We start from the raw sequence: 22,594 nt of genomic DNA on the forward strand, positions 1-22,594 counted from the left end.
TGACACTGAAAATAATTCATACATTTAAATTGACGTCATAGATCAAACAAATATTAGGGTTGTAGATTGTCATGTTTTATTGTGTAAATACATACAGTGAATGTACAAGGCAAGTAACAGACATTCCACAGCCATAAATTTGAAATGTAAACAGGTATTAAATGAGGAACATCACTGGTACTAAGACTTTTTGTCCTTTTAGGTTTTTGTTTTTTAGTTCTATTAATTTGAGAGAACCCAAACCAGAACCAAAAAGTAAATGAAAAATAGCAAAAATATTGTCTGTGGAAAATCCAGTGCAAAGATCTTAACACATTGGCATTATATAATTTGTTTTAATTAACATAGCAAGTAAAGTGCTTGGATGAAAGGCGAAAATCGCTATCACCTATTCCAATGAGATCCAAAATACTGATTTAACAATCCAAACTGAATGCAGGGATAGTTCACCCTTACTGTACTGAACGGCTGTGTAATTCAGCTGGAAATTGTTTGTGGATTTCTGTATTTAATGGCCAGAGATCCAATGAAGGACAACCCAAATGCCCTTTTACTAAAGAAGGCACATGATCGGTATGTTTCAATTGATTTCCTTCTAAGTTGTTCATACGACTCTGAGGTATTTGTTACATAGTGTAACTTTACAGCTTACTTGTATAAACTTTATTTTATTTAAAAAAAACCCTACAAAATCAATCACCTTGCTTTGTCCATGCACAAAGATTCTTATATTACAAGAGAACGTGAGGCACTCTTGGATAGAACAGCCTATAAAATAATGCCCCTTTTTTAAACATCTAAAACAATCGCTTGTTTATAAATAGACATATTAAAAACAAAATCATTTTAACAATGTACAATTTGCAGTTTTGCAGTTCAGCCTTTGGCCACGCAAACAATTCTGATTCTTCAGCATGTGATTCTCAGTCTTCTATTCTTAAGAAAAAAGTACGAAGACACTGACCCTGAATTATTAATCATTGGCATTTTTCCATCTGCCCTATTATCTCACACAATGAAAATTAATCTCTGTCAACGACTGCGCAAAATACAGTCCATGCTGTCTATACCAGAAATTATGGCTTCAAGTTTAACACTGTGACTGACACGGTTGGAATTCAACCATGCTAGAAACACGAGAGAAGTCTTTTCAATTTCTTTTGCATTGACTTGCATTGAGTGTCTCGTCTGCAGTGTCTGCCTCTCAGCTGACCGGTGAAGACGTTTATCTTCAGACAGAGGTCAAAACAGCAGACTGCAGCTCAAAGGCCACAAAAACATTGTGAAACATGTGGAATCCACTGGCTCCAGTTAGCATGTAGTGTAAAGAGAGACTCCGGCTCAGACAAAGCTTTCCATTGGCTTCTCCATGTTCTCTTTAGTAGACAGAGGGCTCAGGAGGGCCATGTTGACCCCTGTCACATTACGACGAATGGAGCTGTCTGAGTGGTCGTCACTTTGGTCCTTGGCAAAGTTGACAAATACCTGTATATTGAGGAGAAGAGTACTGAGTAATCACATCATGAGAAAAATATACTATACTAGTTCATAATATTTAAAGAGGACCTATTTTCAACTTTCTTGAGTCATGAAATGTCGCTCCAAATGATTTTCTCTAGATCAGTAAGCACTGTTTCTAAACTCCCTGAAACGAATGATTGATTGATTGAACATATACGTCACAATATTTAAATAATTCATGACCAAGGCATATGAAAAAATAAGGGGGCAAGGCCTGGTTGAGTTGAGGAACAACACTTTTTTTGCAGAAACAGTTATTTCTGTATTCTGGTGGTTGGGGGCAGAGTGATTCAAACTAAATTGTAAAATGAATAAAAAATTTTTTTATATCATTAGGAAGTGTTGCTACAACTCAATGTTTTTCTCCCTCGACATTTATATTTAGAGATCACGTTGACGTATTGAGTTCCCTTCAATTTATTTCTTAAATTTCTTTTTACTTGGTCTTAAAAGGTCTTTAAAAAGTCTTAAATTTATCTACATATAACCCTGTATAACCCTACATATAACAAAAACCCTGTTTTTTTTTTTTGCATGAAAACCTATTCTAGTGCCCCGAAAACTAAATTCAAGAATTTCTAGAAGAACATATTGCCTCTTTAACAACAAAAAATTAAACATGAACTAAAAATGATTGACTTTATAAATAAATGTTCTTGCTTATATTGTGCACATTGTGTCTGTGTATGTCACTGTAAAGTTTGTTTTTAATCAAAATGTAATTCTTTACTTTTCTGTCAAAAAAATAATATTATATCAGGCAGCACACATTGATTGCACCAATAATGTCATAACACACTTTTCACAATCCAACTCCCGTACATTATTTACTGCTAAATATTCTCTTTCCCTCTTCAAGTGAAATGTGCTGTGAATGCCATGTGTTAACCGTTGACTGTTTTTTAACTTCCTCTTTATCTTCACTCCACTACATACACAAAATGTGCCTGTGATATTTGTTGGTTGGAAATGCCCTCTCACCTGGTCCAGTGTGGTCTGGGACACAGAGTAGTCCTCTATCCTGAGAAACTCTTTGTTCTTGGCGAGAATGCTGAAGATGTGAGAGAGGGAGGTGAGGGAGGAGGGAAGCTGGTATTGTAGCATGTTTCTGTGTTTCTCTTTCAGTGTGCTGCCCGGCAGCTCGCTCTCAATGAACTTCATCACCGGCTGCAGGTCAGGATCTGGCCCCGCAACCCTCAGAATGATGGTGTACCCATCGCCAAATCTGGAGGAAGATGAGCAAGTGATATGTATCAAATCTAGAAATGTCTAGAAACTAATGTTTGTTTTATTCTTAATGTTCTTTATTTCAGTCATTATGCATTTTGCGGTTCTGCTTGACACTGCTAGTGTGCAGAAATGAGACACTGTACTTTTAAGTAATTACTTAGCGATTTGTATATATTAAGTAACTTGTTTCAGTTCTCTGATTGGTGGAGATTTCTTTGCAGAATCATGGGTAATGTAGTTTTTTCTCTAGGAATTCCACTGTTAAGCAAAGGTTATTTAAAAAACATAGTTGGAATAATGTGGACTGATGGCTTTAAACAAAGCATTGATTAACTTCCTCGTAGCTCACAGTAGGTTTGTCTTTTATGGTTTTTAAGTTATCTTTAAAAATCAATTCCCCAGTGAAGAAATAGAATTGATTTTTAATTCTGGAACCTGACCTTTGCACTCTGTATTATTGGTGATCTTACCTGTTCTTCAGGTGCTGGACACTACCCAGACAGCGGAACCTGCCGTTCACCATGATGGCCATCCTGGTGCACAGCGCTTCACATTCTTCCATGCTAGGAGTGGACAGGACACAGGTTAGTATGGAGGGAAATCTATGAAATACTGCCTCCTAGTGATAGGTGGAAGTCTAACCTAAGCATGAATCTAAGCTAAACTAAGTAGACATTCAAATGAACACATTTTAGTCGAAAACAAAAAAGTATCAGCCCTGCTGTCTAGCAACATGTGTTCTTGTTTAGAACAGGAGTTTTCTGGTAATCTTAGACTTTCAATGGAGGGACAGAAATCTCTATTGACAGTTGAAAAGAGATCATAAAAGAAATTCAGTTAATGATTTAATCAAAATCTTCCGGAGATCACGCAATCCTTTATATGATGAACATTTAATTTAGGCTTTATTTCACATCTAAACATTGATCAGCAAACATACATGGAGCACTCAAATTTTAAACAGATGTTCTATGTATGTTTGCTGATCAATGTTTATTATGTATAGTTCAGAGCATCAGAGTTTTGGGTGAATAGACTGTCTATGGAGGGACCAAAAGCGCTCAGATTTCATTAAAAATATCTTCATTTGTGTTCCTAAGATGAAAGAAAGTCTTATGAGTTTGGAACCACATGAGAGTGAGTTATTAATGACAGAATAATAATGTTTGGGTGAACTATTCATTTTAATAATACCTCTATTAGTCCACTGTTAGTGTTCAGTTTAAGAGCATAACGTTTGATGTTATTAGGAAAATTCTGATAAATGCACCTGTGAGAGGTAAGCACAACAGAGCGTCCCTCTTTGATGACGCTGTGGATGCAGTTCCACAGAGCTCGTCGTGCTTTCGGGTCCATTCCTGTGGTGGGCTCGTCCTGTAATCAAAAGCACAGCCACACTCAGATTTGCCCACAGGTTCAACAGGAAACACACACTGAACAGCAATATAAGCGGGAAGAACGCATCTCTTCCTCGCGTGATAATATTCAGTATAATACTCGGTAATATTATTGATTTGATTGCACTGGCACTATTGGATCAGAACTGAATTGAACTGATTGACCAATTTTGCAATATCGAAATTCGACACTGTTATTGAACTGAATTGAATCAACATTGAACGGACTCAAAGTGAATAACACTATTGTCTTCTGTAGAGCCGCTTATAGCTCAATTGAACTTGGTTCATGATTGATGTACTTAACACAGTACTGAAAACTGAACTGAACACACACTGAACTGACTTGAGCTGAATAATGACCCGGTTGTCTTTTCAGAGCTGATTTAAAGCAGATTTTGAATTCCATCATTGATTCTGTTATTTTCTACTGTGAAGCTGCTTTGAATCAGTCTGTATTGTTTAAAGCGCTTTATAAATTAAGATTACTTGATGTGTATCGCACACTCAAGTGAACCAAAACGCGCCTGTTCTTACGTGATCTTTGTGTAATCAACCCCTTTATGAAGCCTCTCTGAAGGCAAAGGGAAAAGAGTTCAGGGTAATTTAACTCTAGGGGTGTTATAATCCTGAACTCCTTATACAACCAGAGCAAGAAAACCAGCTGAGAGAATAATCAAACAGTGGTCATATGATCCTGACTTATGTTGTTTTTGTTGATCAGTTTGCAGATATTCACCCAAGGAGGCACAAGACTTAGAGCCAGTTATGTAAGTGTCTTTGTGTGTAAGTGTGTGTGTGTGTTTGAGGAAATGCACATACCAGGAAGACCACTGGAGGGGCTCCAATGAGTGATATGGCGGTGGAGAGTTTGCGCATGTTGCCACCACTGTAGCTCCCTGCATTTTTGTCCACGTACTTCACTAGACCCAGTTTACGGATTCCCCACTCTGCCACCTGCCAAAGGTACAAAACATAATTTAAACCAATGACACTTTAATAGTTCAAAACATGTATATATATTGAGGTAAATCTAACCTCATCATTATTATATAATATGATAGAGGAACCAAAAGACCAAAAGGTTTTATTCTAAATGGTGATTTATCATTACTATAATACAGTATTTTTATTTTTTTCCTTTTTCATGTTTTTTTTTAAATCAGCATAAATTGAAGACCGTATAAATACTCTTTTATGCACAATAATGCGAAATGTGCTTAATTGTCATGCCAAAATGCAAAAAAAGTTTTTTTTCTTCTACATTTTCTTAATGCAAATAAATATAAATATTTGTATTGTAATTCACTTTCTTTTCAGTGGAGATTATTACTGTAATATAGTATTTCTTAAAAATGTTTATATTTGTGTACAATGTTTCTTTTTTTAAATTAGCATATACTGAAGGCTGTATAAATACTTTTAAAAAGTTTTTGCATTTTGGTAATGAAAATAAAAAACTTAATTGGCATGTCAAATTTAGGTATTGGGAGGGTGGAGGTGAAATATGGCCCGGGTGTGTGAGATTCACCATAAAGGTGAAATGAAATGATATAAAAAATTGTAAATAATTATTTAAATATGTGTGTTAGTTTATAAGCTCTGCCCACCTCACAGACTTCATTCTCAGGTACACCGCGCAGGATAGCGTAGAATTCCAGGTGTTCCCGTCCTGTCAGCAGATCATTGATGGCGTCAAATTGAGGGCAGTAGCCCATGTTCTGATGTACTTCATCTATTTCTCTGAGAATACTGAGACAAGAAAAAACAGCATCGTCAAAAATAAGCAACCACAGAAGTATATATAGACTAAGCTGTAATCAGTAGCGTCTGTTCTCATCACTACATTATTTGAATGTCTGTACTCTGTACCTTTTTCCAGCTAAGAATGCTTCTCCTTTGGTGACCACAGAGTCTCCGGTCAGCATTTTAAAAGTACTGGTCTTTCCAGCTCCGTTGACACCAAGCAGACCAAAACACTGAAAGTAGAACAAAACAGACATCAGTTTGTAGTCGTACTGTTGCTGTGAAGAAGAATGACTCGTTTGGATGAGGCTGATCATGAGGCGTCTGTCATGAATTACCTCTCCTGGAGGAATTCCCACACATAGACGATCGACAGCGGGCTTCTGTTTCCGCTTGTACACCTGGAAAAGAAAAGGATGAGAGATTGATGAGGGCACAATTTATTATACATCATTTTAAGTACTAAAATTGGTGTCTGTGATCATCAGCTGAGGTTTTCTGCTGACCTTAGTGAGTTGTCGGAGTTCAAGAATGTCTCCTTGTTTAGTTCCATTCATGATCCTCTGCCTCTCTCTGGCCACATCTTCATCTTCCTCTCCAATCGGGCTCAACTTAGCACTTAGAGACCTACAGAAAATGGACAACCCATCACTTTAGATCTTCTAAAATTATAAACTATGTTCAACCATAATTTCATTAGCAATTCATGAAAATGCAATTTGTTTCTTTCGGAATATCATGTTGTGATGATGCTTACTTGGGTTTAAAGAAGAAACGATACTGGATAAGGACTGTTATGGTGAAAAAGACCGCTCCTTCCACAGCCATAGCAAAAAGATTCTTGCCTACCATGTCCCATTCCAGTGGAGAACGGAAACGGTTCTCACCTAATGCAAGGAAAGAGAGCATTCAGCATCTATAACAATTACCCTTCCAGTAGTTACAGTTAAAGGTGCAGCAAGCGATTTCTGAGAAACGCTGTTAAAAGTGGACCGGACCGAGCAGCACAACACACTTGTAGCCAATCGGCAGTAGGGGGCGTGTCCAATCATGATGGGGAAGGAGAGAGAGTGAGCAAGGGGGAGATTTGAACTGAAGAAAGAGAGATGGCTGAGAGACATTACAAAAGCGAAAAGGTCAGAGGAATATAACTGGACAAAGAAGGGTTATGATCAGGCAAGAGCTTTAGAAAAGCTAAGGCCTGATGGGCGCAGAGGTTGCGTTGTTTCTGTTCCATATACGAGTAACGTCGTTTTTTCATAAACGTTTGTTTCACAGAACCAAGATATGGTGTTGTTGTAATGTTAGCTATAGTAACAGGACAGTTTTGAGTGTCATTGTTAGTCTGGAGCTGGTGTGCTGTTGGCAACTAACAACTAACTCTTGATTGTAGATACTCTTGTGTATTGTATGTTAATTCTTTGCTCTTCCTTGTCGTTTGTTTGTCAACTTCGCTTTATTTTCCTTCGCTTCAGCTATGATAAAGAGACATCCACTCTTGCATTGTGTGTTTGTGCATTTTGGGGTTGGAGCAATGAAGCGAGGGGTGTGTTTGTTTGGATTGATTTAAAAAAAATCAACAGTGTTTCTCAGAAATCGCTTACTACATCTTTAATACACAGACCAGAGAACTCATATACTTGTCATTTATCAAGTTTATGAGGTCAGACTATAAACTTCATTGATCTAATTCTCATAATCTGTCTGAAAAAATGTTTAATTTAAAGTGGAGCAAGCTACTTACCAAATCTCTCCATAGCGTCAGCCATGGCCTGATTCTTCACCATGTCGATGAGACCTCGACCCAGGCAGAAGTGTGGGAAGATGAGCAAAACGTTCTTCAGGATGTCGTTAATGCCTCCAATCTCCTGCAGAAGAGGATGAGAGGCGTCAGAATTACCCCTCAACAACACAAATAGCAGGACTGCATTGGGATGAAATCAAAAAAGTAATTTCTCACATTGTTTCCAAATAACTCCATGACAAATGTGGAGACGCTCCCATTGATCCCAATGAGGATGTTTACGCTAGTGAGTACCACATAAGCAGTGCTGGGGATTTTGAAGAGGAAAGAAGCCGGGTACATGAGAGGAGTGATGGACCATCTGAGGAGAGACAAGAATAATTATTTATCATCAGGGAAAATGCTATACACATTGGCAGTGTATTCTGACCCCATGTCAAGCCCTATTAGTCTATCTTAGAGACAGATTTTGAAAAAACAAACACCATTCACATACCTAATTGTACATTTATGTTTTATTTTTCTATTTTTTTATTCAATTTCTTCAGAAAACATACCTAACATAATTTCGTTCTACCCCCCCCCCCCAATGTTCTTCAAAAAAGTACTTACATTAAGGTTTTTTTTTTATTCTTTCATATTTTCATCAGATTTTTTTTTTTTTTTTTACTATTTTGTATTACATTTATTTCTTGTTTGAAATTTTAAGTTTATAATCCATTTTTTCCTATTTTTATTTCACATTTTCTCCTAAAAACATACTTTATAATTTTTATTAAATTTCAATGATGAATGTAGCTCATAGTCTGGTTTTTCTGTTTCTATTTATGTGATATTATCAGTATACCTATACATTATCGCCTTGTTGAGGTAATCAAACTAACTTCATATGAATGTCTTTATCTGTCTTACCCATATAGAAGCAAAAGAAGAGCAAGAACAGGCAAGTTGGTGGCGGAGACGTAGGCTTTTTGTTGGAAGCACACAAAGATCAGGATCACCAGAGTAGCAGGAACGACATAATTGCACTATTCCAAAAAGCAGACAAAAATAAGATAAGAGATTTTGGGTCAGCAGCCAAGTAGGTGAATGCATATGAGGGATATGAAAGCAAAACCAGACACTCACCATATCCCAAAGAAAGTTGGCCAACCAATAGAGGTATGGCTGAACTCCGCTGATAAACTGCATATGCTTGGCCTTATTCACTCGTTCCTGAATAAGAAAGACAACAAAGCTGGCGGGAACGAAGGACATGGCGAAGATCACACAAATGGAAACCAGCACGTCCACTGAGGTGGTCATCCTGAAATGGCATAAATTGAGATAAATTGAGAGATTAGAAAAACATTATCGTCCTTAAGAAATGTTATTTAAATGTAATCAATGTTTCAATGCTTACAGGGCCACTTGAGAAAGCTGTTCTTTGGTCAGATTGAGCGGATGGTTGAACGCAGTGATGCCAAACTGACGGGGGTCTTTGCCAGGTGGTAAGTTGGCACGCAAGATGCCATTGTTCATTACATTGAGGAAGGATCCAATACTGTGCCAGCCCTTGTTATTGAACCATATCTGAAAATAATAATGAAACCCCAATAAAGATCACTCCAAGTAGACTTTAAATATAAAATATATTGTCTGTAATGGATTTAAAATAGCAGTCGTCCAGCTGTCACTCACCTTGACATTATTCTTAGTGTCCAGCCCATTGATGAAGGCAGACAGGCTTTTCAAGAAACGGTCGGGAGCTGATCCGGAGTTCTAAAAGAGTAGGATAAGAAGAAATACTTCAAGCACTATTCCTGAAAGCTGTTTAATTAATATCGTAAGAATCAGCTTTTTGGTTTACCTGGCCCAGTTGGAAGATCTCCCTGACTCGAGAGATGGCGTCATCGATCTCCTCAGCAGGAGGAAGTACCTGAGTGCTTCTAGCGCCCAATGAATATCCTCCATACCTGAATTCGTTCACCCAGATCTTGTTCTTTAAGCTTTGAAAGAAACCATTTATTTACTCATTGAATGGCAGTATTGAACTATTTCAGTTCATATAGATACAAAATCAGCCCATACCTTTTTCCAATGATCTGTGCGTAAGTCTTCACTAGATAGTCTGAGATGTTTCGTCCTGTCAGGTTCTGGAGAGTCTCAGTTTCACTGATCTTAATCTGAGGAGGTGGCAGTCCACCAGCACCGGCAGGGCATTCTGGGAGCATCTTCTTTTTGCCATTACAGCTGCACTCACAAGCTGGCGATGGGTTGTCCATGGTCCAGTTTGTCATTGTGAAAATGTCCATCAAGCTTTCTTCCACTTCTGGTGTAGACCATTCCTCATCGCCCATTGTACAGGGAGCCTCACTAAAACCATGGGAGAAGCAGGCTTAGTTTTCTCCAGAGTGAAAAAAAAAAACTTTAACAGTTGCAAGAAAATCCTGGTGTTTCATATACTCGAAGTTACTTACAGAATTGGTTCTCCTTCCATGCATCGTGTTCCAAAGCCAGGATCACCTAATAAGGCGTTGAGTAATTTTTGTGTGCTTATATCATGTGGAGCATCATCACTATAACAAAGAATGACCGTATTTAATCTAAATGGTTCCCTGCAAGCATTTTAAATTTATGTTGAATAACACATGTTGTCCTTACGTACCTGATGAACATGATTTGTTCTTCATACATCCAGGGATTAAGAGCCAGGCTGGGATATTTTCCAAATGGCGGCACAATAAGACTGAATACTAGAGCGATGCACACAAACACAGCAGGAAGAACAATCTGCAAAGAGAATCAAAGTGAGTTGATCAAAACGGAACTTTACTGACATGGGCTGCATTTCGCAAAAGCCTAAGTAGATCGTAGAAATGGAAAGTTTCTATGATCTACTTTTGGGAATCATACAGTAGAAACCATTGACACCAATAGTCTCTATGATCTACTTAAGCTTATGTTGTTTTTGGGAAACAGAGCCCAGGTTTAGTTTTTTTTATTATATTTCCCATTCCTACCTGTCCAAAAAAGCCTTTCCTTGAGCGGCGAGCAATAAGAAATCTCTTCCATAATAATGCCACAAACTGCTGCCTCTTTAAACTCCAGCCTTTCACCTGATATGATCCTTTTCCATCAGTCACGCTGAAATAGTCTGTCTCTTTGGATTCTGGCGATCAAATATATCAACAGGAGTTGGCAACAACACATTTAAAAATATTAAGAAGACATTTGTCTGTCTCTAATCTAATGATACAGTATATATTTTAGGGCTTTAAAGTTTACCTGGATCACCATAAGATTCGGTACAGTCAAAGTCATCGTCTTCGGTCAGGGGTTTGAGGCAGCTCTTGTGGTCACTGCCAAATGCATGTTGTCTATGTCTGCGCACTGGCACAGTTCCATCTAACAAAGTTATAAATACAATATGAGATCTTAACTGGATTTTTTTTTTTTCTAGTGTTTATTCAGGTTTCTAGAGAGCTAAAAATTTACCAGAGATGATTTCTGCATCAACTCCACTGTCCTCTGCCACTTTAAGGAAAATCTATATAAAAATAGAAAGATCATTAAGAATAATCACAGCTAAAATCCTAAAGATTTTTGTTGACAGATAAAACACAAGACAAGCTACTCTGTACCTCTTCAAGTGTAGTATCTGAGACACCATAGCTCGAAATTCCAAGGTCAGCGAGCCGATCATCCAGGTCATGGAAGAGTTCAACAAAAGCACCATCTTTGGCAGACTCATACGGCAACACATATGTGATCTCATGACCGAGGTCTTCCACCATGCGGGCAGCGGGAACATACTTCAGGATTAGACTGGAGATGAGGGCTACATCAACAGGAACAACAGAAGATTCGGGCCATGTAGTTCCTGCAGAACATATAAGTGAAGATTCAGTTAGAATATGATGAAATCAACAGTTACCCATCATTTTAAAGTTTGAGGTCAGGTGTTGCCTTACCAATCGCTGTGGCAGCTTCACTCTCTTGGTCGCTACCAAGACCAGCATCTGAACTGCTGACCGATGCATTGTCTTCCTAGAAAACCAATGAAACAACAGTGTTTAGCTATTAGCTTACCAACAAATCAACGTGTTCACTGATTTTTTAAAAATGTTTGCAACCTGAAGTGTACTTACTTTCTTAACGAAAGACACTGTGCTGCTCGAGTTCCTGCAAGAACTGAGAGAAGGTTCAGAGTTTTTCTTCACCAAGGTAAGATAGTATCCGGTTCCCAGTTGAGTCTTCAGAAACAGCGAGGAACCCACACAACAAAGCTTTCCATGGGAAATGATGGCAATACGATCGCCCAGAATGTCTGCTTCATCCATATGATGGGTAGAAAGGAGGATAGTGCGACCTGAAAAAAATACCCACAGTCTTCTATGATTAATAAATGAGAGCTGGTTGTATTTTCTTTATATATAAATACAAAATGGACTCATGTCCAAATGCATAGGGTGGTTACCAGCACGGTACTTCAGAAGAAGGTCCCAGATGCCTCTACGAGCGTATGGATCCACACCAGCGGTAGGCTCGTCCAGAATGACAACCTTTGACCCTCCAACAAAAGCAAGGGCTACCGAGAGTTTCCTCTGCATACCACCTGAAGAACACAAAAATTGTAAATTTGCAACAAATCAAACAACCAACATATCAAAATTTCAAAGGTCATAATGCCACACACCTGACAATTGGCTGGTCCTGGATTTGCGTTTGTGTGGAAGGCCAGTATCGGTCAGGATCTGCTCCGTCTCAGCCTTCACTTCCTCCTCAGACAGACCCTTCAGACGAGCATAGAACCAGATGTGCTCTTCTACTGTCAACCTGAAATACCCCAGGCCAAGCAAGAGTGGATTATCTTCCACAGAACTGATCTATACAACCTTGACATCAATTAATATGTGACTTTTTTCGAATTATTTTCCTTGATCGTTTCTTGTAGGTCTGAGAAAGGCACTTACATGCTGAAGAGGACGTTGTGTTGTGGACACACTCCGAGGCTCCGCCTGATAGAACTCAGCTCTGAGCGAATGTCTTTGCCCATGATATACGCAGTGCCAGAGGTGGGAGGGAAAAGGCCAGTTAGGATAGACCTAAAAACATTGAAGGTAAATTGAAGGGTTAGATATTATAACCAAAATGTAAAATAACTCTTTTCTATTTGAATATATTTTAAAATGTAAGTTATTCCTGATTTGGTGCTCAAGAAAAAAAATCGTATTATTATCAATAGTGAAAACAATTTGTGCTGTTTAATATTTTTGTGGAAACCATGACTTTTTTCAGGATTTTTTGAAGAATAGACAGTTAAAAAGAACAGCATTTATATTTTTTTGACATTATAAATATCTTTACTGCCACTTTTGATCAATTTCATGCATCCTTGCTGAATAAAACTATTAATTTCTTTTAAAAATGAACGTTACTTTGAACTGTAGTCTATTTAACTTTTAATAGTAAGATCTTCGTTGACAATAATAATATTTTATACTAATTTCAGAATGTGAACTTACATGGTGGTAGTTTTTCCAGCTCCATTGTGACCTAGAAAGGAGGTTATCTGCCCCTCATAGAAGCCAAGTGTTAAGCCATCGACCGCTAGCTTTTTGCCGTGACGGTAGACTTTCACAAGATTCTCAATGTAAACTCCCAGTTCAAGGTGAGTGGGTTCCTCTTCAATGCAAACGGCTTAAAAAACAACAACACAAAACACAATTAGTCCATTTTGTTACTCTTTTTAGTGAATAATATGTCTAATGAACAAATTCCCAGCTGCATTTACATGCTTAATGTAAAAAATAAAAGTGATGCACAATATTTATTTCTCCTATTTTTACATTTAGATTACCTTTGCCATCATCCAACACTCACTTAGAGTTAATAACCCTATTACATTTAATCTGTAGCAAATAAATATAAACTTTTCATTCTGTATAATGTACAGTATGAAAATTTTATATTTATTTGCTATGCTGTGATGCCTAAATTCACCTGTACCATTTAAAACTATGATTATGTCTAGTATGTTTTATCTTTTTTTGTTGTTGACAAAATTAAATAGATTTTTATTATTTATGAGTAATCATTCATAACATGAAACTTCTCATCAGTTTCTCATTTTGGCCAGAATTCTAAAAAACGTTAGTGATCAGAAAGGTTTCTTACCCCCAGCATTGCCTTTCTTTCCATGTATTGCAGTATTGTTTGTGTTTTTCTCTCCAAACCAGTAAGATTTAGTGAAGGGGAAGTACCACGGCCTGGGAATGCCATACTGCCCTGGGAACACGGTCTCAATGTACCAGGTCATGACCCCATACAGGAAGGCATCAAAGTACATGAGGATGAGGCAGGTGGTGAGGTTGTATTTGTCGTCTTCCAATGGGCTGGAGAAGAGGTTATTCCATTGGATGCCCACACCCTGCTCCTCAAACAGTGCAAAATACTCACAGCCAAACCCAAACGCCACTGGAGACAGTAAGCTCTGTGGAGACAACCAAATTAGACGTAAGTAGTGTTCTGTTTTTTTCCCTCCTGAAGTCCACTTAAATTTTTAGTCAAGGTTTCTTGCACCAAAATAACTAATTTAGTTTTACCGAATAAGTTTCCACCCTCCATAATGCAGTTAAATTATATGGGTCTGTTAGTCTGGTGTTGCAAAAATCTGACTGGTATGATTTCTGTCGGATTAAATTGTTTACATTACTTTTTAAAATATTGTTTTAGTTCGAATGAAATCATACTGTTAAAGTCTTGATTTTGTTTTTGGGGTCTACTAGAATAGGTTTTCATGCTTGAATGTATAAAACACATTACTTTTAGCATATTTTACTTTGTTGCAGCACCTCTCTTCCCAGTCTGTCAGTTCCTGTCTCTATGAAGCCCCTCCTTCTGAAAAGAGCAATGTGCTCTGATTGGTCGGCTGGACCAGTGTGTCCTACAGTAAGTCACTTTAATTACAAGTAACTAGGTAACCATGCAGGATCAAACCACCCTGTAATAACCCGGGGTTAAGTGCCTTGATCAAAGTAATCTCAGTAACTCTTCACTGCTTGCTCACCTTTAACTGAACTCTTGTATTAGTGTCCCAGATCTTTATTCTATCACTTTAATCTAGTGTAGATTCCTTGTAATCTAGTGTTAGCCTACAATGGGTTTAAAGTGCAATTTTACAGTTAAGATATTGTCATCGCCCATGTAAGTCATTTTAGATAAGGGAATCAGTATAAATGTGTTTCCTTATGCAATAAGGAATTATGTATCCTTATACTGTACAATAACGTAATGCACTTGGCCCAGCACAGCAACAACCGATGGCGCTACACACACACACATTTGTAATTGTAAAGTTTAGTTATTTTCCATAGGTGGTCGTAAAACTCACAGCGATGACTTTGGCGGTGAAGCCCACGTAGTCTTGCCAAGCCACGCACAGCACATAAGGCAGGTACAGGGTGAAGTAGATAATGCCACCACAGGCCGCTGCCAGGTTGGCACGTGCGAACGCAGTACTGATCAGGAAACACTGCATGATGGTTACCACAGCGAATGACCCGAGGAAGAGAAAGACTACGCCAGGGTCACTGTAGGGCAGGAGATTTCCCATCTGAAAAGGTAAAAGAAATCAGGTTGAATTATTATTATTTAGTGTTAGTAAGATATCACTGGTAAATAAGTTTATTTGTTACCATTATCACCATTATTTTAAGGTGACGTAGTTACACATTACTACATAAACTTACTATAGAATTATGCATAATTACAAGTTGCTAACCCTAAACCAAACCCTAACCCTAATGGTGAACTCTATGGTAAGTACATGTAGTTAATTAATATTACTCAGTACTTATTTGAGTAAGTACAATGTAACTAAGTCACCAAAAAAATAAAGTGTAACCACAGATCTTAAGACAGAAGTGAGATGTAAATTCAAACTCTTAAGTCAAATTTTTAAGTCAAGTTGATTTTGAATGCAACACCCCAAAAAATGTAATGCCATCTAAGGTTAAACTTTATTTCGATGGTCCACTTAAAACATTCTATTAACTGTAAATAACTTTGCAACTACATGCCAACTAACTCTCATTAGAGTATTAGTAGACTGTTAGGTTATGGGTTCAGGTTAGGAGAATATATTGACATGTACGTAGTTTTAAAGTTACTTATAGTCAGTAGAATGTCTGTTGGATAGCATCAAAATAAAGTGTTAGCAGATATTAAGCAGACAGTCTACTAACACTCTAGTAATGACAGTTAATTGATATGTAGTTGCAAAGTTACTTATAGTTAGTAGAATGTCTAAAGTGGACCATCGAAATAAAGTGTTACCAAATCTAAATAATCTTTGATCATTAAATTAAGTTTTTTTTGTAGGGGAAAGGTATGCTTCTCAAAAAGGAAATAAGATCTGCTGATGTCTTTTTAGTACCTTGAGTAGAAGAACCAGCAGGCTTGCACTGACGAGAAGAGGGATGAGGCTGCTAATAAACCAGCTGAACCACAGGATTCCGTTGTCTAGTCCCATAATCCTCATGGTCTCTTTGAGTCGGGCCTCTTTCTCGTAGACGACGCCTTTGATGATGATGGCCACCGAATACATCCAGGCCAGAGTCATGAAGAGAGGCATGGAGCGGCTCATAATGCGAAGGAAACTATGAGAAATGAAAAGAATTTTCAATAATTGTTCCTGCTGTTATATAACATACTGAAAGGCAAGCATAAAGCAGTCAGGACAAGCATGCCAGACTAGCGCTTTGGGTTTTAGAAAAGCGCATTATAAAATGTATTATTATTATGCTATTTTTTTCTGCAGGAGAAGTAGTTTAAAGATGATCCTTGATAATTTGTCATCTCTGTAATTTCTCTAGGTTTATGTGCGGTGCAGTGGAATACTTACATATCATCTACATAACATGGATAAGGCATCTGCTGGATATAAACACCAGTCTTCTCTTTGGTCCCAGTAACTGCTCTGATGATGCTGTGTTCAACTACATCCTGAAGGTAAGAAAATCCTCCCCAAATATACCGCATATCCTCAAAGGGATCAGCCCTGGGACCAGGATCCCAATACCTGCCAACAAAAAACACAATAAGCACCTGATTTCATAGCAAGCATACTCGTTAAAATGGAAATTTCCATCATTGACAGCTGAGAAAAGCAAACTTACCCATCTTTAATCTTGTTTGTGCGTTCCACGTTGTCGATATCCATGCGGATCTTGTAATTGACGTGTGGTGGAAGTTCCAAGGTGTTGTGCTGTACGTCCAGGAACACAATTCCTGCCCAGAACTTTCTGTTATCCAGGAGACTCATGGACTCATTCACCAGTTTCTCCTCTGTGCTCACAGGTTCAAGTTTATCCAGGTTTACACACTGTAAAAAACACCATCATTTAGTCACAATGTGACTTTCTCTGTCTAGTGATAGTCAATTGATTTTTATTTGACCATATTAGACTGTAAACAAGCTGTTGTGTGCGGTTTAATCAATAACTTTTATAATAACTCAAATAATCTATTTGACCTGTAATAATCTTTGGCTTGTTTTTGTATTACTGTAAAAGGGAACTTTTGACCCATTAAAAATGGCGATGGCTAGGGAACAATGTCTTTAGCCTTAATAAAAGTTGATTTTCACTTCCTTTTTATCTTTCAGATCTCCTTTTGTCAAACTAACAGACATCAAATTGCTGGAATAGACATATAAAAACCCCAAAACCCACACAATTCATGCAAGAGGTCATCCAAGCATGTTTCGCACGTGCCTTTCTCCCAAAAAACTGGAAATCCTGGTGGTTGTGACATGCGTGTACTATTTAACTGATGATAGGTTGTTGACGTGTTTAATGTGAAAGTATGTATGTGGGAGACAGATGGATTATGAGATAGAAAGGATGTGTGTGGGAGGAGAAAAGAAAGGAAAAGGTAGTATGAAAGAGAGCTGTTCTGACCTCCATGAAACGGGATATGCTCATAATGGCCTGGTCCGTCTCATTGAAGACATCCCGCCACGTAAATGCCGTCCCATGGGGACGCGTGTCCTCGGAGTGCTTAGACAAGAAGCTGATAACATCCTCCACGTTCCACTGAGTCCCAGCCAACTGGGCACTAAAGAAACTAGCAGTGACGTTGTTTCGAAGAAGCGTCTGTGTTTGGAAGAACAAAAAGATGGACGTTGACATCAGCTTCAATATCAGTAATATTGACTAGTTCTAGTCCTGCACCGCAACCACCAGCCACATAGGGGCAGTAATGAGAGTAAGACATAACTTACCCGCATCAGATCCATTTCTTCACTATTCTCCATGAAGTTCCAAAACTTCGGTCTGGCTTCTTCCCACATTCCTCCTAAATCTCGTAGAATTCCGAGCTCCTGAAATGTCTTGTTGACCTGGGAAAGAATTAGGAAGTTGCTCCAATTACACTGCAGATTCATGCATGCATCATGCACAAGTTTTTTTCAATATGATTACCTCATGAATGATCTTCTGGGTTGCAGGGCTATGTGGCGTATAGAGGATCTTCCCCATCAGAAGAGGTTTCAATGCCCTCCAGATCATCCGAGAGATGGGACTGGCTTCCATGTTCCTCATCAAGTTGTTACAGTATGGAGCTAGAAACACAATGCATGAGAATATGCATTAAAGGACAATTTAGCATCCGTTTACTGCATACTCTGTATTGTATTGTATACTGCTAGTATGTTATTTCCAATGCAGTGCATGCTGTTTATGAAAAAGCATGTTAACTGCTGTTGTAGGTCAGGGTTGTTATTGTTAACTAAAACTACATAAAATTGTTTTTGTTAATTAAAATAATACTGAAATAAAGCAGAATATAAATATTAGATGAAAAACAAACTTAAACCTAAACAAAAATAGTACTGAAATCGCTAAAACTAAACAGAAATAAAAAAGCTAAATATAAAAATCACAACAACGACAAAATTACAATTTTTTTACAAAAATACAAAATTAAAATGAAAATTGAAAATATAAAAGCTAATTCAAAGTATTAATAAATACTATAATATTATATTAATAATACTAAAAAAGAAACGTACTGGTGGTATTGTCGTAGACTGAAGCCGATTCGTCATCACTGTCGTTGTGGCTGCCGAACAGCGCCTGGAAATTGCTGTCCTCGTACCAGTTGAGGGATTTAATCTTGAGGCCACCTCCTTCCGGGTGTCCACACACAATACGGGACACAGCCTGGTACATCAGACTCGGAGAGCCGGTGGCGTTTTCGGTCAGAAACAGGATCTCATTTCGCAGGTCAATCCAGCTCCTCATACTGGCCAGCTGAAAGAATGATGAATGTTACAATTTTAACCGAGTCAAGAAGAGTCTGATTGATATGTAATCACACAACAAATTTACTTAGTGGTTTTCATTAGTTTGTTAAACAGGCATGTCGTTTTCTATATTAAGTTGGTTTGTGTTTTTAATCAATTAGTTGACCCAAAATAGAAAAATTCTGTCATCTTTCTATCACCCTCATGTTGTTCCTAACCCATACGGTTTTATTTAAAGTCTCCCTCGGGTAAAAATCAAAGTTTTAATATTGTTTATACGTCTATGTGGTGTTTTTAATTTGCTTTAAGACAAACCATGTGTAAATTCATGTCAGTATTTTCTCCTTAAAACTGCAGTGACCGTCTCAAAAATGCGTTTTGAAATCGATGGTGTTTCTGACGTCACAAACTACCTTGTAACTAGTCATGTCAACATGTGATCGTCAACGAGTGGGTGTCTGAGCTGGTGTGAGTGAGTGGAGACGAGGCTAATTTGCATATTCATAGAACCGCAAATACTAAATGAGGCAAGGGTGTAGAGTTACATTCAAGATATTTTTTTTTCTAGGAAAAAACATTTAAATATGTAATTTTGCTGATCGAATATGAGTTTTAAGGGATAAAATGATTGACTACAGGCGGACTTTAAGAACAAATGGATTTATGTTGAAGAATGACTAGTCACTCTATCCTATGCAGTTTCAAGCATTCAAAAGCACTATAAAAGTAGTTAATTCAACACTATATCCAACTGAAGCCATGATAGCAATTTAAGCAATTGGTGTATGTAAATGGTTGCGACCAGATCACTGAGACTGACACATGAGAACTGGTTCAATCCGATTCATGAATTTATCATTCAGACATCATTTTTTATGATTTGAATCAAATAATTAACTGAAAACATTCAATTCAAAAGAGTGATTAGTTCACAAACCCATGAAATCCTTGGAACATAATGCACAAGTCGTTTGAACTACTATCATGATCCATGCTTTTGTGTCCTTTTTAGAGAACGAAAGCTCCAGTTTCTAGTCATTGTAATTGAAAAGAGCCTAAAAGAGCGACTCCTTTTGTGTTTCCTTGAAAGAAGTTATACGGGTTTGGAACAACATGAGCGTGAGTAAATAATAAAATAATTTCAATTTTGGGAGAACTATCCCTTTAACAGTACATCGAAGAGAAATTTGACAAGCATTATAAGGAATAATGTTAGTGTTTCATTATTACGCCAGTGCAGGCTATTTTTGCAAAATCCTTAAAAGCTATTGTCATTGTCTAACTCCTGTTTGGATGTTTAACCAACAATCCTGAATCCAGAGAGCAGATGCCCCGAGGGCCTGTCAAATTGAACACAACTATCATTAGACAAATAAACCCTCCCATGAAAAGCTGGTTCTGCTTTTTCAACAAACAAAGGATTGTCAAAGAAAATCTAACATAAATGCATGTCTAAACTGGGAGGTTTGCTTTTGGAGGGTGGCTGACAAGAAGAGAAATGTTATTCTGTGCTGGTCAAGATATTTCACGTTAAAGCAAACCCAAGAGGAAACTTTCATTTTTATTATAAGACTTACGAAAAAGTCTCCAGAGTGTTCCCATTTAATCTCATTGCTTTCTAAGAGAAGCAACTGAGACATTAAAGAAATCTCATTAGTGATTTTTCTTTCACACCTGGCTATGTTCGGATAAGCACACTATACACTTACTATTTCTGTAGTATATAGTATGTATACTGTGCACATAATGCATACATTTAATAAAAAAAAAATAGTAGGCAGTATGCAGTGTATACTGAATAATATGCAGTAGTTGGATAGTTTCAGGATAGGATAGTTTCACTGAGTAGAGAATTGTGTCTCCTGGTCACTCATTTTAAACCAGGTGTGGTGCACAGCATAAAGCTTTGCTGGTTGAAACCACGTGAGCCTTACGGATCTGACTCAGCAAGCATGCGAGTCACTTGCTGCTATTTTAGTGTAAAAGTGCCAAGAGAATGGAGGGCGGAGAGTCCAACAGATGTCTACCGCAAAAATACTCTCACTGAGGGAGGGAGGGATAATGTCCCCTCATGTCCCTTCTAAAACAAAGCTGTACAGAGAAAACTCCTAAATAACTGCACTGCAACAGCAAAAAAAAATTGAAATCAATATATATCATTTGAAACAAATGCATTGTAATGTATACAACTTTCAAGGTTTTCATATGTCTAATGTATTGTTTTTGCACTTTAATCAGCATTCATCCAGTCTCATACCAACACAGTAAAAGGTTACTGGAATTCACCATCCGTCTCAAACATGAGGGTGAGCCAGATTAGAGCAATGGGTTGAGTTTAGTGTTCCATTCAGTTAGACTTGTAGCCAAAGGTTTCCCTTTCAGTTAAGCAGAGAACAGAGAGGCTTTTGTATGGGCAAACAGGTCATGAACGCCCATCTCTCTGTGTAAAGCAAACGTCTTTATTGCAGTCTTTAGATACTGACTGCTGAGTAGATTGTGTGACTCTCTCTCTGGATGCTTGTTCAGCTGTGCTTGGTTGTATATCTGTCCAGCTGGGAGCTGAAACAACTTTCTCTTCCTCCCACTGTGCACCACTACAGCTGGCAAACGAGACACTACCGAACTCATCGACACATGCAAGCCCAATGTGACACCTTTACTCCTGCGTCACAGGCCCAGCAGTTGTCCTCGCCAGTAAATGTCACTTTCACTCTCATGGGACGGTTTAGAGCCTTACCGGGTTAGGTTTGAATTATGACAAACAACTCTCATTTGCAGTTGATGGACAGTTCACAGAACAGCTCAGGATTGGTTTACATTGCCTGTAGTGATAAACTCTTAATAAATAATATGAGATCTACCTCCACAGCCAGTGATCCCAGGCTCTCCAGAAGATTGTCTGTGGCTTTGGAAACTTGACGGACATCAGTGGCATTAGTCCTTATGTCCGACTAGTAAAAGGCAGAGAAAAAATTATTATTGTAATAAGTTGTAATACAGTTATTGAAAAATAATAGTGTATATATATATATATATATATATATATATATATATATAATTTACATGGAATATGTCTAAAATACATTTACATAGTTAAAAGTTTCATAGTTCAGTTTCAATCAGTTTATATGGGTGTTAAATCAAATCTAGGCGCTCATGTTAGTGCTGACTCATTCTTAAGGCATCTAATTTGCATGATTGTAAATGATCAAAGAACCATAAATGCTACACATGGTCACATTCATTCCATGCATTCTATATGCCAACAGCCAGCGAAATCAAACTAAGATGACCCATTCATCTGGGTTTCCACAATCCCAAGAACGTTGAGTCAAGATCATCTTTCATTAACCAACGTGATCTATGAGTCAACCTGACATCTTGACATTTTTTGGAAATCATAGGAAGAAGCAGAACAGAGGAACTGAAGCTGTCATGACGTGTTTTAACTTCCAGCCGTGCCTTCAGGTTGTATATTAAGGTAGGTGTGTAGGGCAACAGGCAACAACATGCATCCTCCCACGCTCTTCATAATCCGCTATCTCTTTCATTCTTTTCCCTTTCTCAGTCTCTTTTAGTTGACTTTTGAGTTGTTTGTGTCTTGGCACAATGCATGCCAATGATAAAGTCGCCTGGTTTTGTTTTTAAAACCACTATCAACAGCAG

At 37.9% G+C, this 22,594-nt stretch overlaps 1 protein-coding gene across 1 annotated transcript in view; it reads right to left on the reverse strand.

Annotated features, from left to right (window-relative positions):
• Positions 1 to 53: 53 nt before the first annotated feature.
• Positions 54 to 22,594, reverse strand: part of abca1b (ATP-binding cassette, sub-family A (ABC1), member 1B) — a 36,785-nt gene continuing 14,244 nt past the window's right edge. Inside the window, exons 8-47 of the mRNA XM_084133256.1 lie at positions 21,790 to 21,879; positions 18,695 to 18,935; positions 18,105 to 18,244; positions 17,906 to 18,022; positions 17,583 to 17,777; positions 16,800 to 17,005; positions 16,526 to 16,702; positions 16,058 to 16,280; positions 15,014 to 15,235; positions 13,798 to 14,113; positions 13,146 to 13,320; positions 12,594 to 12,725; positions 12,317 to 12,456; positions 12,098 to 12,235; positions 11,769 to 11,989; positions 11,592 to 11,667; positions 11,262 to 11,500; positions 11,116 to 11,167; positions 10,906 to 11,025; positions 10,641 to 10,789; positions 10,286 to 10,410; positions 10,098 to 10,196; positions 9,709 to 9,993; positions 9,488 to 9,626; positions 9,319 to 9,399; positions 9,041 to 9,210; positions 8,767 to 8,944; positions 8,551 to 8,666; positions 7,855 to 7,999; positions 7,639 to 7,762; positions 6,652 to 6,781; positions 6,401 to 6,521; positions 6,233 to 6,295; positions 6,021 to 6,127; positions 5,759 to 5,900; positions 4,971 to 5,105; positions 4,022 to 4,125; positions 3,222 to 3,314; positions 2,503 to 2,746; positions 54 to 1,485 (exon numbers count right to left, since the gene is read on the reverse strand). Coding sequence (XP_083989382.1) covers positions 1,342 to 1,485; positions 2,503 to 2,746; positions 3,222 to 3,314; positions 4,022 to 4,125; positions 4,971 to 5,105; positions 5,759 to 5,900; positions 6,021 to 6,127; positions 6,233 to 6,295; positions 6,401 to 6,521; positions 6,652 to 6,781; positions 7,639 to 7,762; positions 7,855 to 7,999; positions 8,551 to 8,666; positions 8,767 to 8,944; positions 9,041 to 9,210; positions 9,319 to 9,399; positions 9,488 to 9,626; positions 9,709 to 9,993; positions 10,098 to 10,196; positions 10,286 to 10,410; positions 10,641 to 10,789; positions 10,906 to 11,025; positions 11,116 to 11,167; positions 11,262 to 11,500; positions 11,592 to 11,667; positions 11,769 to 11,989; positions 12,098 to 12,235; positions 12,317 to 12,456; positions 12,594 to 12,725; positions 13,146 to 13,320; positions 13,798 to 14,113; positions 15,014 to 15,235; positions 16,058 to 16,280; positions 16,526 to 16,702; positions 16,800 to 17,005; positions 17,583 to 17,777; positions 17,906 to 18,022; positions 18,105 to 18,244; positions 18,695 to 18,935; positions 21,790 to 21,879 — 6,114 coding nt within the window. The 3' untranslated portion in view covers positions 54 to 1,341. The remainder of the gene's footprint in view (positions 1,486 to 2,502; positions 2,747 to 3,221; positions 3,315 to 4,021; positions 4,126 to 4,970; positions 5,106 to 5,758; positions 5,901 to 6,020; positions 6,128 to 6,232; positions 6,296 to 6,400; positions 6,522 to 6,651; positions 6,782 to 7,638; positions 7,763 to 7,854; positions 8,000 to 8,550; positions 8,667 to 8,766; positions 8,945 to 9,040; positions 9,211 to 9,318; positions 9,400 to 9,487; positions 9,627 to 9,708; positions 9,994 to 10,097; positions 10,197 to 10,285; positions 10,411 to 10,640; positions 10,790 to 10,905; positions 11,026 to 11,115; positions 11,168 to 11,261; positions 11,501 to 11,591; positions 11,668 to 11,768; positions 11,990 to 12,097; positions 12,236 to 12,316; positions 12,457 to 12,593; positions 12,726 to 13,145; positions 13,321 to 13,797; positions 14,114 to 15,013; positions 15,236 to 16,057; positions 16,281 to 16,525; positions 16,703 to 16,799; positions 17,006 to 17,582; positions 17,778 to 17,905; positions 18,023 to 18,104; positions 18,245 to 18,694; positions 18,936 to 21,789; positions 21,880 to 22,594) is intronic.

Source organism: Abramis brama, assembly GCF_963993115.1.
Source record: "Abramis brama genome assembly, chromosome: 13".
In the NCBI taxonomy this organism is placed as follows: domain Eukaryota; kingdom Metazoa; phylum Chordata; class Actinopteri; order Cypriniformes; family Leuciscidae; genus Abramis; species Abramis brama.